The sequence below is a fragment of the Phalacrocorax aristotelis genome, chromosome 7 (assembly GCF_949628215.1).
Source record: "Phalacrocorax aristotelis chromosome 7, bGulAri2.1, whole genome shotgun sequence".
NCBI classification, from domain to species: Eukaryota; Metazoa; Chordata; class Aves; order Suliformes; family Phalacrocoracidae; genus Phalacrocorax; species Phalacrocorax aristotelis.
In genome coordinates this window covers 46,086,500-46,101,223 of record NC_134282.1, presented here as the reverse complement: position 1 = coordinate 46,101,223, position 14,724 = coordinate 46,086,500, and the positions used below count along the sequence as shown (strand labels likewise).

General features: G+C 39.8%; 1 protein-coding gene across 8 annotated transcripts in view; it reads left to right on the top strand.

Moving 5' to 3' along the window:
• The window catches only part of ZFAND6 (zinc finger AN1-type containing 6), a 38,002-nt gene that overhangs the window by 21,603 nt on the left and 1,675 nt on the right, over window positions 1-14,724 (top strand). For all 8 annotated transcript variants that reach the window (XM_075100550.1, XM_075100547.1, XM_075100546.1 and 5 more), the window contains 3 exons: window positions 3,935-4,104; window positions 5,338-5,449; window positions 7,630-7,730. In XM_075100550.1, the coding sequence (XP_074956651.1) occupies window positions 3,954-4,104; window positions 5,338-5,449; window positions 7,630-7,730 (364 nt within the window). In that variant the 5' untranslated portion in view covers window positions 3,935-3,953. The remainder of the gene's footprint in view (window positions 1-3,934; window positions 4,105-5,337; window positions 5,450-7,629; window positions 7,731-14,724) is intronic.

Here is a 14,724-nt window from a genome sequence, read left to right as displayed (position 1 = left end):
TTTGTGGGACATTTGTGTGGCCATGTTGATCCCAAGACCTTGCTGTCACTTCATAGCTGAAGTTGCTTCAAGTTTTGTACTGAAGCAAAGCTAGGAGACCAGTTTTGAAACTATGGAGAGGGTATGCACTTGGGATGTATTTCACAGTAGGGTTGATGCTTAGCAAGGGTTAGGCACCCCTAAAAAGGGTCATCCTCTTCTTAGCCTTGTCATTTCCTTTGCACTATACGTTAGTTCTCTAGAGTTGATCTTCTGTCAGATCAGCAAGCTCTCCAATCCACCAGCATAAATATTCCTGTTTGTTCTGTCAGATGGATGAACTGATCTGACTCGAGGAAGGGGTGGGGGTGTGCAGCAGGGGCCAGGGCTGTGGGAGCAGGCTTGTCCTGTTCACAGCACTTTCCAAGGCTGCAGTTTCAGTGACAGCCCCCCATTGCTGGCTTCGGTGATGGTTGGGCATGGCAATACTATGGATCATCCTGCATGAGGAATTATGGACAGTTTTAAAACAAAAATCATCTGGAACTGAGCCAAGAACTGGGGTGAGGGGAGGTCTTCCCCCCCAACCATCCATTCAGTGATCTCTTGCTGTTCATGTTCACTGAGATGGGGACAGAGTCCGGCTGCTCTCCTTGTGGCTGTTTGACTCCTGCCGGAGAGGTGAGGAAGAAAAGTCCCTGAGGCACAGCACTGTGTCATCTTGGCCTTTGCCCTCGTGCAGCAGTGGATGTGTACAGGAGAGGCATGTCTGAAAGCAGTGGCAGGAACAGCCAGCACTTGGATCTCTATCTCCTTACACTTTCAATGCCTGTTTTTGGCTAGTAATTCTCCTGATGCTTTAAGCCTGTTCCACTGCTGACACAAGTGGTTCCACGTATGTCTTCAGCTAGATGCTCTCTCATGCCTAAACAGCACATGTGACAAACATAAGCTCAGAAACTGGTCTATATTAAAACTAATTGATAAAAGATGGAGTGGTTGGTTTACTAAGTTTGATCACTTCCTTGGTTGGTTTTGGTGCATGTGGGCGCTGAGAGGGAGGGAACAGCACGGGAGGGGGAGCAAAAGCTTATTGTACTGGTTCGGCATTCTCTGGCTTTCGGGTTCAGATATAGATCAGTTCAACCATCTCAGCAGCTTATAGGCTGCTAAAATGTGTGTTGTCCCTCGCAGCACTTCCAGAGTTTCCTGTGTGTTGTTCTTTTCTTTTTTTTGTGTGTCTGGACGGATTGAGCTCACTGAACTGTCAGAAAACTTTCTATGGTGGTGATGGCCTCTTTTTTTTTTTTTTTTCCTGGTGGTTCAGGGAACTCATTGGGTTGGTGACCATCCAGCTGAGCACTGGAGAGATCCCTGTGGGGACTGTATGAGTCACCCCTTTCCAAATTCGACAAGTTATTGTATTGGTTCAACTTCTTTCTCATTTGACTTCGTAACATCACATCAATTTGATCCTATCTCTTCTTCATTTTATTCCCCAAGTATTAGCAACCAACGAAGGATCTTCAGCTTCCTGTGGCTTTTATTAAAACTCTTCAGAAGAATCCCTGGCACTTCCCCTTGGAGATTTAAGTGTTCTGGAGCTTCCTGCCAGTGGCTTGTGCTTTGGCTGGTGACAGGATCCACTGGTTAATGAACTTGGGAACTGGCTTAGCTGGAACTCAGTCCAGCTTTTCTTGTTTTTCTTCTGGGCATCTTTGCACCTTTCACAATTTGTTTATTGAATTGGAGCAGACTTATTTATGTCCATGTTAGAAATTGTTATATTCTGATTGCATTACTACCTGGTCCCTTCAGCAATGGTTGTGTTGGGGAGTAAGAAAGTTACCAGTAACTGGTGCTGTTATTGAGTTCCTATGTGCTGCTTGAAGGTGACTGTGGAACAGAAAGGCAATCACAGTAAATTTTGAAAGTTAGCGTGGTAGCGTTCTTTTAATGTGCACCCGTCTAAAATGAAAAGGTTTAATACTTGTGACATTGAATCTCTATTAGCCCTTGAAATACTCTGTCCGAAGTGTTTTTTAATTGGTCTTTCAATCTTAAACATTCTACGCCAAGAGTGACTTGCGTAAGGTTTCATCTTTAAGCTGGTTTGAGTTACTAAAACACAGAAAACTCGTGGTGTTTTACGCTCTCCTGAATGTTGGGCCCAGCGTAAGAATTGAATTCCCACGTGTGTGACTTGCAGCTTCATTCTAAAGGGCTGTCTGGAGAAAGGCAGCAATGAAAGTGCTCTTTCAGCTACAAGTACAGTACTTCAGCAAAATCAAATTTAGCTGTCGTTTGAGGTCAATAGGGGCTTTGTATGTTAAAAGTGAATGCTTCTATATTGGGGTGGGGGAGTGCAGTGAAACAGCTGAAATAAGATTAATTGCAGTTGAAGCTGAATAAGATACTATAGAAGATATGTTTTTGTCTTCCTGCCTGTACATCTTCCTTGTCTTAATCTTAAATACTTTTTCATCCTTAGACTAGGGTACCTTATTGCTGTGAACAGAAGACTTGACTGTCGTTTCTGTGTTGCTGTTACCTCAAAAGCAAAGCTATCAACTTCATAAGCTTTGGGGAAATAAAAACAAAATGCAGTGGATGTGGGTGTGAGAGGAGATGAGGATATTTGCCTAAAAACAAAATAATGGGAAACTTATATCTATTTGGCTTCAATTACATCTTATGTAAAAGGAAATCTTTTTTTACCCTGGTGTAGTTCTTCCTGCAGTTTAATCTAGGTTTATAAATTGGCAATTGGTGAAGTATCTTGAAACCCCTTCCTCTCTGGGTTTTATTTTCTTTGCTTTTTGAAATATATACTGCTGTTACTGGAAGGATTGCTATTTTTTTTCTCCAGTAATCTTGCAAGTGAAACCAAAGATAAGCAATAATTAAAATTATCCATGCTTCAGCCTAATTTTTAATCAGGAAGTATAAGATGGTAGACCTAAGTTGATCTTGAATAAAATAATTGATACCTTAAGTACTTAGTTTCTGAATGAGAAGGGTTTGGGGTTTTTATTTCAAAACAGATACAAAAAAGGGGAAGAATATGGAGGGGGGCAAAAAATGGAAAATTAATTTTATCTCACCAAGTGACAGATGTCAATAACCAATTAACAAGTTAGACCATGTGAGAATAGTTAGGAGGCTTAGAACACTGTTGAAAATGGTCATTTGTTGTAATTTTCTTGTTTTAAGAAGGTTTACAGATCTCTGCAAGCCAGGGATAAAAAAATACAAATTGCAGTGTTTATGAAACATGACACAGTGTTGCTTTGAGTTGCCTTGATATTTGTCATTCCTCATTTTTAGTATATTTTCACACAGTTGATACAGGAGGCATGTGTGTACCTACTCTAATATATTAGACTGAAAGGGCAATTTTCTTTTTGCTTGTGGAAAATCATAATACAGGTTTTGTGGTAAGTAGTTGTGTTGTCCTTCACTAATGATGCTGTGACTAAACAGTAACCTGAGAATTCATGTGACTATTGTTAATTATAATTATTATGTAGTAAGTAAGCATGTGTTACCCTGCTTGTCTTTGATTTTATAGTTCTCATTCACAGTATCAGGTGTTCAAGCCTCAACAAAAGTTCAGCATAGGTGTCCACCTCCCCTGCCTCCCTTTACCTTACTGCTAGAAGCAGTAATGTTTCCAATATTTTCTAAAATTACTTTTCCTTGTGGGCTATATATTGACCATAAAATGGTGGGGCTAGAAGGGTCTGCATGTATGGGTCACACAAACTATACATATGACTTCTTGTATTATTGGGCAGAGTTCATAGACCTCTTAGGAAAGGGCATTGAGTTACCCACAAGGCACCTTTTCTAGATCTTTTTCTGAGCTATAGGAAACTCCAGATTTTCAAGTGTCAGCTGTAAAAAAGGGGTTTTCTCAAGCCTCTAAATACTGGATTGTATGTATCAATTTCAGGATTATAGAAGAAGTGAAAATGGCTCAAGAAACTAACCGTAGCCAAGTGCCTATGCTTTGTTCCACTGGTTGCGGATTTTATGGGAATCCTCGTACAAATGGCATGTGTTCAGTGTGCTACAAAGAACATCTTCAGAGGCAGAACAGTAATGGTAGAATTAGCCCTCCTGGTAAGTAATGCTAACATCATCTGTTTGAACAACTCAAAATAATGCAGTAGACAGCAACTTTCTCCCTGATCATGTCCAAATACTAAAAGTATAGAAGCATTAGTCCAAACCATTTTATTTAAGTGTCTTACCTTATGGAATGAGCTTGGATGAAAGGCTCATAATATAAACATGCTATGATTAATCTGCTCAGGAGCAGACTCTTGCTAATACCTCTTGTATTAATCTGTTTCCAATTTGAAGATGTAAAAATGTAGAAAAAAATACTATACCAACGTATTTTTCTTGAAATTAGTGACAACAGAGGTGACATTTACCTTGGGGAATGTTTGTGAAAAGCATTTAAGATGCAGGTATTTAATTTCTGCAGCCTAATGCTGAAGGATTAACCTGTAGACACTTTTAAAGAATAGTTTTTCCTAACTTCAGAGATACTTTTTTGTTCTTTTTGGCGCAGTGTCCCATATACTATGGTCTTTCCTATGAAGCAGATTTCCCATTGAAATTGAGTGCTGTCCTCCTACATACGCTCTCTAGAAAAAGCTAGAGGGCTCTTCCCTCTTTAAATTAATGGTAGTGCATTCAGAAAGACGAACCCTTTCTCTGCTCTGTTCATCCCAATGTTTTCAACTTCAGTATGTTCTGCTGGGGGAAGGAGGGTTAGGGAGTGCTTCCCTGGAGCTTCAAAGATGTCTCTTCTGGCTTGGCTGAATACGGACAGGAAGGATTCTCATGGTGCACTCTTGAAGACTTCCCTCCTTGAGTTTAATATTAAACTTGACTTTTAAAAACAAGATTTCCTTTAAAATCTGGGGATCTGGGTTCTAAAACTTCAAAATGGATCCTAAGTTGGCATTAGGATGTTACATTACTGTTTCTCACAGATCCAACTAGGTTTCTTAAACAAAATCCAAGCTTATGTCAGAATACTGCAGTTTATGCTGAGTAAGCTGTCTGTAGATGCTTTAGTTAGCAGAAAACAGTAACTGTTTTAAAGCTCCAGCTCCAAAATCTTGTGCTGTGTAACTTCTGGGGGCCTGAGACTGGAGGAATGTGATCAAAATATGGCCAAACATAATTACTTTTTGTAAAATTATGTTTCATTATGATGTATTCTGAGATTCAGTTACTTTCCTGGCTGGTGTCGAGGGGGTCGAAGAATGATTGCATTGTATAACTTCTGTAATACCAGGAAGTACTGTAACACAACTTACATTAGTGTCTTCCTTCCAGCAACTTCTGTCAGTAGTATAACTGAGTCCTTACCGGTTCCATGCACAGAAGGCAGTGCCCAGGAAACTCAGTCAACTCTAGATTCTACATCGACTCCATCTATGCAGCCAAGGTAAGCTGTTTGTCTGTTGTTCTGTGTTTTTCTGTATCAATATGGTTAAATGAAGTGTACTGATACTGCATAGTGAAATGCTAGGGCCTGGATTAGGAAAAGGTGTAAGATTTAACTGCTAACTTTAAAGCATGGGGTCTCACAGTAAATAGCGACTGATCTGTTAGCTACATCTTACATTCAAATGCAAATTCCTCTTCAGAATTTAGCCTCAAATAGGAGCATTGCCAGCTTCATTCTGTTCTACAGAGATTTGTCTGGCTTGTTATGACTCCACAACGTGCAGTTAGTTGTACATTTACCAAAGGAGAGCTTTTTCCATCTTAGACATTTGGGGATTTTGTAAAATGGCAGAAAGCTGTTTACTAGAGCTCTCATAAATAAATGTATGACAATGTGTTAAAAAACTAGTTCCTTTACAAGATGTGGAGCGTACTAGAACAGGGGAAGGTATCTGGATCTTAGTACAAGTTGTGCTACTGAACTGATTTTCTTTTATTAAACAAGTAATTTCCAACTGCATTATTCAAGGAGACATAATGTCCTCTTGTAAATCACTCAGACTTACTAAGTGCTCTCCATTTGTAAAAGCTAAATATTTGTTTATGTTTAGTGGCTGCATTTCAGTTTAGAATGACACAACCAACAGCAACTTAAGTGCTTGGGGAAATTTTTTGAGTGAAAAATGTTAGTGTGTGATACTGTGGAAGCTAACTTGCAGTAATGTTCACTCTAACTTCCCTTTAAAAATCAGAATTTGGTAAAACACAGGCCGAGGGTGGTTTCATCAGTTATTGCTGGCTGATTCTGTTCAGACTGTGTTTTCTGCCCTTAGCTTTTTATAGGAGGTGTTATCTTATGCTTGGATCCTGCATATGAACTGAGAGCTGGGTGTCATGCTTGATGCTATATTTGGTCTTTCCATTCTGGGATTTCTAATTGGGGTAGAAAATAGATATTGTACCTTGATACAGCTCTTCTGGTACATGTAACAAAGCAAAAACCAAAAATGAAACAAGAAATTATCCAGGCTAATGCACAGAGGTGAACCAGTTAGTGTCTTGGGTTTGTCTTCTCACACAACTTTTCTTCTCTTTCATGGTATTATAAAGAAACCTCATTACAAGTTAGCTTACTGGTTGCAGGAGAAATGAGTGGATGGTTGCTTTTAGACTTGTATGTCAAAAAATCAGTGTCTTCCGCGCCCCCCCCCCCCCCCCCCCCCCCCCCGAACAAAAGCAGGGATTCAACTTCAGTGTCTGGTAGTACCTCAGAGTTATACTCTGAGGAAACATCTATTACATTGACAGTGCCCTTCTGTAGGTGACCAAACCGGCAGTTCAAGACCTACACGCCATTCTTGGCAATTAAAATCGTGATTCCAGTGCCCTGGTTGTGTCATGGGCTACTGGTTCATGGGCTTTGCTGGTTCATGGGCTGATGGATAATCCAATTTCTCAGAGTCAGAGTGAATTCCTAAGTGGAAAGGGAGAAACAAATTAGGCAAATGGGGTAGTACTACCTCTTGCTTGGGAGTTCAGCTCTATCTTGTTCATTAATAGAGCTGCTGGATGAGCAGTTTGGCTGCAAGTGGCTGCTAGTATCAAATCTCTCTCCCATAACTGTCCAGGGTATTTATCTGTGAGCCTTCAGCCATTTATGTGACTTTAGCAGTATGGCAGACAGGGTTAGGAAGCTTGACCAGCACCGCTTTACACTGCACAAATCTAAGGGGTTCTGTGTACAGCTGCAGATGCTTTATTACTGGAAACATTGACATGCTGCAATTTTCTTGTTCGTATCACTAAACACCAAAAGTAGCTCCTCTACAATTATCTTGCTGACTTATGTTATAAAAATCCTTGCATATTGAATGTTGCATTGTTTCTGTATGGAAGGATGGTATGCCAAACTACCCCAAAGTATTTTTTTGCTTTTTATAGTTGAACTGGTTTATTGCATCCAATACTAAAAAAGTTAAACATATCTGCATTATCAGTTGAGATTGTCCAGTATTCTTAGACACTGTGGCATTTTTTAAATGGTTACGGAAACAACTTCAGAGTGAAAAGTTTAGGCATGCTCTTTCGTCGAGATGTACTGTAATGTATTTGTTTCAGGAATGCTCTGTAGCACATGGACATGCCTCATAAAAATAACTTTTTTCTTTTGCTTCCCAGCCCTGTGTCAAGTCAGTCACTTTTAACAGAATCTGTAGCATCATCCCAACCGGATAGTACAGCTGTGGACAAAACAGTACCTGAGACAGAAGATTTGCAAGGTTGGTGCCTAGTTTTCAGAGATGGAGCTCATGGATGATAATACTGTTCTTAACATACTCCTGGCTTATTCTCAAACTTGAATATTCTGTGAAATCAGAAGGCAAAATAAGGATAAATTTTATTTTCTTAAAAGGCAAGTCTTAAAATGAAAACTCTTATGCTGAACTGGCAATTTCAGTATCTGCTGTAACAAGTGTGTTAACTGGGGTTGGAAATGCACATCATAAATCAATCTACTGTTCTGTCTTAATACCACAGCTATTACATGTAAGTAGAGTTTTGGGTATCTGTTACTTCTTGGAGTAGTTGTTTGCAGCAAATATCACAGAAGTTTGAGTATATTTGACAGAGTGTTATGACACAGCTATTATAAGAACAGTGTTAGTATCTTGTATAAACATGAAACACCTATAAAAGAACCTTTCACCTATGAACTGCAGTGGTTTAATATTTTGGCCCACTGAAATTTGCTTTATCAAATAGAAAATTACCAAACCACAGACTCTGGTTGCATGAAGTAAACTGGCTTAGTGAGTGGGTGGTGATTTTAACTATATTGGCCTAAAAATCCGTATTGCTGGTACAATGTAAAGGTTTTTTTTGCTTTGAATATTTTTTCTTTTTATATGCAGGCTGGCAGAGCTTAAAACTAAAGAGTTTTAAATAGTATTTCCTAGGAAAATGCAAAAATGCCAGATAGTAAACAAAATTTGCTCAGACTTGTAATCCGTAGACATTATAAAAGGTATTTAAAGGTAAGTTCAGTAAGTATTCTGCCTTCACTTCTGCTGACACAGCTAAGGCTTTAGTGGGTAGAGTTATGTTTCTGTAGACTAGACTAAACACAGGAGTTTAGGTTTTCCACAGATATGATATGTAATTCCACTTAAAGATGCTAAATACAATTTTTTTCCATTGTACCTCTGGTATGAAAGTTCTGCTTTTCCAGATACTTTTATAAACCTGAGCTCTACTGTTTCGTAGGGTGGAATAGAAGTTTTTATTCAGCTACTGCACTGAGTAAGGCCACCTCCTGGTCACACAAACAGTAGCTGTAAAACTCAGAAAAGGTTTTAATGATAACGCCGTTTTGTCCTAGCCTTTGAGATTCAACTATTAGAAACATGTTTACTCTTAAAGATAGATTCTAGACATGTGTTCTAATACCCACTATTTAGTTTGTTTTCTGGAGCTGAGAGCTCTTGTCTCAGTTTTGGCAGTGCGCATAAGGCATGCTCTTAATACCAGTCAGTCATGTCTGGCCTTACCCAGCTTGAGAGAAGAGCAAGTGCTGAAAAGGCTTGTGCTTCTTAAGTTCTAATTATTTGCACAGCAGAGGCAGGTTTGCAAGCTAGATTTTTAGGTGATACACCTTTGAGTAATATACATATGGCTCTACTTTCATCCCCGTTCTGCGGTATGGGGAACCTGGGGTTGTGCTGGATGCCAGCTGTAACCCAGCTCCCTTTCTGGGAACCTCAGAAGCAGAACACCTCAGTCGCGCACATGAATGTTGCACTGCAGGTTTACGCTGATATGGATGTGGCATATATCAGAGAATATAAAGGCAAGTTCTGTAAGCTGATCTTCCTACTACCCTGTCTGGTTTTTTCTTCCTGTTAGTCTTACAATTCTTCATCTTCCATCCAGTGCCTGAATTAGTGTCTCTGTTCACATATGTATCTTACTTGCTTGGCTTAGCTGTAAGTTGAAACTCTGTTTGCAGCATCTACTGCCTTTTCACTGGGAGGTGGGGGAGTGCTTTATTTTAAAATAATCTTTGATGCTTGCACTGTAAGGTGACTTGAGCCTGTGAAAAGACTTTTCCCAGCAAGTTTTCAGATGACTGTCTCTTACCCATTTGGATAAATTTATGGTCCTTCTAATTCTCTGCCTGTAAAGCTAATTCTCCCTATAAGATACGATAGGTTTCTTTGATTTCAGGGGTGTATTTGCATTTTACAGTATGCATTTCAAGGATCACAGAATCACCTGATCAACCTATATCAGGTGTTTAGGGTACTCAGCTGTGTCCTCTGTCTCTGTACCATAGTGACTTCTAAACTAAGAACACCACCACCATGTAATTGCAATTCTAAATTACAGTCCCTATTTATAACTCACTGGCAGGGTCAGCCTCATTTTCTGAAGAGTTCCTTCTGTGCTACCCCTTAACTGAAAATCATAGGAGCAGTAGTGTTTCCAGTTTTGAAGTATTTTGCTTTGAAAGTGTAACTTTCTAAAGACAGTAGCTTATAATGGATGCTAAGTGGATTTCATTGTTTTGTCACAATTGTGTGTCTTAAAGTTTTTTGTTTTGGTTGTTTTTTTTCCCCACGTCATTCAGAATTTGAATTTTAGGCTGTTGACAAGAATGTACTAGAAATGTGTGAATCAAAGTTGTTTAATATTTCTGACTTTGTAGCATTTAAAAAAGAAAAAAGTCACAGAGCTGTGGGAGTTGGTCCCAGACTGAAGAGCTTATAATGCTACTTCTGTTGGTATAAGGGAGGAAAAAAGAAATTATGTCTACTTCGATGATTTTTTCAGTATTTACTCTGAACAAATCTTGCTTCATTGGAATGTCTGTTTGGAGCAAGTGGTGCTATGCTACTTGTATGGTAAGTTAGTCTATTGCAGTTGTGTGAAGTTGAGGTCCCCTTAACTTGCTGTTTAACAAAATTTACTAGGCTACAGTAACAATAAATGAAAGATTGCATGAATAATTAGGCTTTCTTAGATTACTATTATTATTTTTTAAAAGCAGACAGATAAATGGGTCTTGAGCTGAGTGGACACAGTCCTTGATGTTTGCAGACAAGCTAAAACTATAGAGGGATAAAAATCCCAAAGAGCAGTTCAGATTTGTTTGTCTTCATTGGATTTATGTGTTGCAAAAGAAATAGAGGGAAAATATAGACTATGCTAATCTAGAGTTTACATTTAAGGACTGTCGTGATGCTTGTAGGTACTGATATTGCAAAAAGCCCAGCCACTATAGGTGGTGGCTGGTAGATAATCCCTTCCCCCCCGCCCCAAGTTTAATGTTCTTAAATAACATGAACATATCATTAATGATGACCTAAAAGTAAACACATAAGCTACAATCCAGTTTCTGTAGCAGCTTTCTTCTACTTTGAGTGTGTCTCCAATTCAATTTAGATTGTCTCATGGGCTGTTGTAGCTTTTGGTCAACATTACGGGTCTGTTAGGATTAGCCAGTCAAGATTCCTTATTTGTTAGCCGGGGGATCAATGAGGCTGCCTCCTGGCAAGCCTGCAAGCAGGCGAAGAGGTACTTCACTTCTTTAGGATTAATGAGTTTAAATCTGTCCCGGATAGGATTCATGCTTTATATTTCAGGGAGGTTTTTAAAGGTAAATGAAAGTCGTCATGGAAGGCAGGAGCACTCCACCACATATGTTACAGAGCTCTTACAACTCAAGAACATAGGGCTAGAAGTATAAATCGTATTAATGGGTGAGCTTTTAGCCTCTTTGAGGCCGAAAAATTCGGAGAACCGAAACAGCTGCTCTGATTTTCAAACTCATTGCTAAATTTAAGAAGTCTATATATTAGCATTGCAAAATGCAATCAGTCGTGTAATACGGTGTGGTTAGTATTAATACTAAGGTTTAGCAAACTGACCAGCTAAAAAGGTACATGGCTGTTCTTTTCAATGAAGTCACCTGGTTTTGTACTCATCTAGGATTTTTGTAGAGGTAAAACAGTTTAAAAAGTCAGTCGTTACTGACTCAGTTAAAAACAATTGATATTAAAACAATTAGTTGCTACAGAATTTTACATGGAGATAACCTGGACTGAAGGTGAGTGCTGCTGAACTGATGGCATCAACTTCAGTGGACCTTACCAGGGCTGGCTCAGTAGGCAGAACTGGGAAGGAATTTGATGGATGCTCAAGACTTTTGTGACTGTACCAGCGGCTCAGAGTTAGAGTGTAATTATGATACAAGTGTAGAAATTAATGTAGGATACCCTGATTACTGGATGAATGCTCCAGGGAGAGAGGAAACGTTCACAAGAAAGATTTAAAACTAGGTTCTATAGGTAAGTGTGCTTTTGTTTTAATTTACTTGATTTGCTGCCTCCTAATACTGAAACAGTGTATTTTAGGCTGATTACTTCAGCTTAGTGTTATGTTAGGAAGTAGGGATCTTCTGCTTAGGATTAACTTCACATTTCATTCCTCTGAGGGAGTGAGTATTCTTCTTCCTAGGTCTGGTCAGGTGCACTGAAGAGGTAAATGTAGCTGTTAATACTCTTCCTGTGGGAAGGAGGAACCTTTCTCTTTGAGAAGCTCTGCCTGGTAATACAGGGGTGATTAAAGATAAAAGGTCCAGAGCAGGGAGAGAGAACAGAAGAGGGGTTGGGAGTCTTTCAGCGAATGCACAGAGTTCTGTGTTGTGCCTTCAGGGATGCAAGGACTGGAGCGTGCTTTGTGTCACGGGTGCTATGTTCATGGTCAGTCAGAGGACACTGAAGTTCAAGCAGGGTTGGCACAAGCAAAGCAGTAGCAAAAGCTTCTGCCTTTAAGAGGAAATCCAGACTCTGCTTTTTTTTTAATCAGCTAAGAACATGCTCTGTGCAACAGGGAACTTCTAGTGGCCAGCCCAACTTGTTGGCTCCAGAAGAATGAGAGTGCCTTCATGCTTCGTTCCTTTTTGGTTAGTTGGCAGCTTGTAGCGGTGCTGCCAGTGCTTCTGCTCTCCAGCTAAAGGCAGAGCTGGGGCTGGGGGAAGGGAGGGAATCGGTTCAAGGGAAGCAGGCAGCAGCATCCTGGAATCCAGACAAAGTACAGCAGCTGGGAGTGGCTGCAGCGAGTTTCCTGTGAGCTCCAAGCTGGGTGGTATAGCATTTTACCTGTGTGTCTTTTTCTGTTGCCTTCATCACAGCCAGCTTATAGACGGAGTACTAATGCTGGCAGTTTATCATCTAAAGGTGCCTTAGTGGTTGGGATAGTCATGATCATAATGATGGATTTTGAGTAAAATCTGTGGCTTCTATGTAAAAGCCAATTGAGATCTAAAATGTATGGTTACTACAGTAGATACAAAGTGACTTGTGGCAGCAGTAGAAAAATCTTCCCACTCAATTCTTCAGTGAGCAGCAGCCCTTAAATATTTTTAAACTTTTCTAATGTGAGAGCTATACGCATAAAGAAAATGTAAGTATGTATGTATTAGAGAGCCATGTTATGCAGGGAACAGGGCCAGTTTTTCCTAAATTTGGCTAATAGTTAGAGGCTTTTAATAAAACTTACATTGAGGTAACTGGATTTTGCTACAACACGAAATGCAAACTTGGCAGTCTTAGCTGCTAAATGCTAATTCATGGCATGAAGCTTTCTTAATGAATTAATAAACACCACAAGAGTTCATCTGAGTACGTCTTACCTCTTCTGATACTTACCTCGTATCTTTTAATCCTTATTGCTTTTGACTCTTATCTTGCAAACCTTTGGATATTATCTGTCAACTCAGAAATGTGCTCTTTAGCAGCCCTTTAAAGCCATTGAAATTTTTTTTTTGAAAACTGCCAATTCTTTTAAATTTCAGGACAAAGAAAAGCTCTGTTTGTAACAGAGATTGTGATTTTTTAAAAGGATTTAATAAACCACATATAACAGTCTAACCTTTGGAATATACTGTCCACTCAGGCAAAGTCTTTGCTGCCGGTCAGGTACTTTGGCCATTGATGTTGAAACAAACTACAATGTTTTGATACATTGCAAAAGTGAAAAGTGCCCTTTCCTTTTTAAAAAAAAAAAAAAATCAGAATAGCAGCACAGGAAGAAACCCCACCAGAATTGTCATGTAGAGTAGCAGTCGGCTGGCATAGAACTAGCACAGAACTGCATCTGGCAGTCTCCACCTAACAAAAGTCCAGCTGCACAGAGATGCCTGCAGCTTTTTTCCTGATGAATGTCTGGGCCTGCTGTTGTATTCCCTTCTTTACAGCACTGGTTCTAGCTCTGCTTCCATTGACACTCCTCCCAGCTGGAGCTGGCTTTTCGTTCTTTGCCTCTTTGCTGAAAATACTCCTAGCTTCTGTGTACCTTGCTCACTGGAGATTTGTCCTGCTGTGATCTAGCAATGCCCAGTAGGCAGAGATTGGCTCTTAGCCCTTCTTGAAATGAAGTTGGGGGTTTTAGTTTCTATTTCTGTTTTGTAATGTAAGGAATGTGCAAATACTTGAGGAGAACCAGCCAATTTCTATTTTTGCCTGGGTCAGGCAAATACTATCATTACTTGTTTATATTCTCCCACACAACCTGTAACCTCTTTCACATGTGAAAGAATATTAAAGTAGGTTGGAAGTTGTCTTAGCAGAAGTGTCTTTGAAAGGTGATGGTTGCCTGCTTCCTTCTGGGTTTCAGGATAGTGGACTTCCTCCCTGCAAGTCTGTGTATCTTGAGCTAATGGTGTCTCACCCCAGGTAGAGACTAGCCCCTCATGTAGGCTTTTTCCACGAGTGCAAGAGCAGCAGTGTCACAGTGGTAGAGATTGTTCTGAAACACTGCGTTTTGTGTGGCCTCAGTACTGCAGCCTTCAGCAAAAATAATGTTGATTCAGTATTTGAAAGGGAGTGTTTTGCTCAACTGATCCTAATAAATACAATGCTTCTTTCAAGCAGATTTTAGGAACCCGACTAGTAACACTGGTGGGGAAACACTTGATGTTGGATTCTCTTCCCAGATCTGACAGCACTGAATCTTTTCTGAATTCTTAATTATTCTGTTTCTTTATGGTGTTTTTGTACCGTGAACTTTGTATGAGCATTCAGTGATTTCAGAAGGAGGGAGTTACAGTACCAGTACTGAGACTCCATTACGCTTCAGGTATGGAAGCTGCAGCAAAATGGCTAACCCCAGAACCTAAATTTACAACATGGGCTTTAGATTACCATACAACTTATACAGAGGAAGGGGAGAGAGACAGACGTTTTTTCCATTGTTCTTATTAACTTTTTTAAT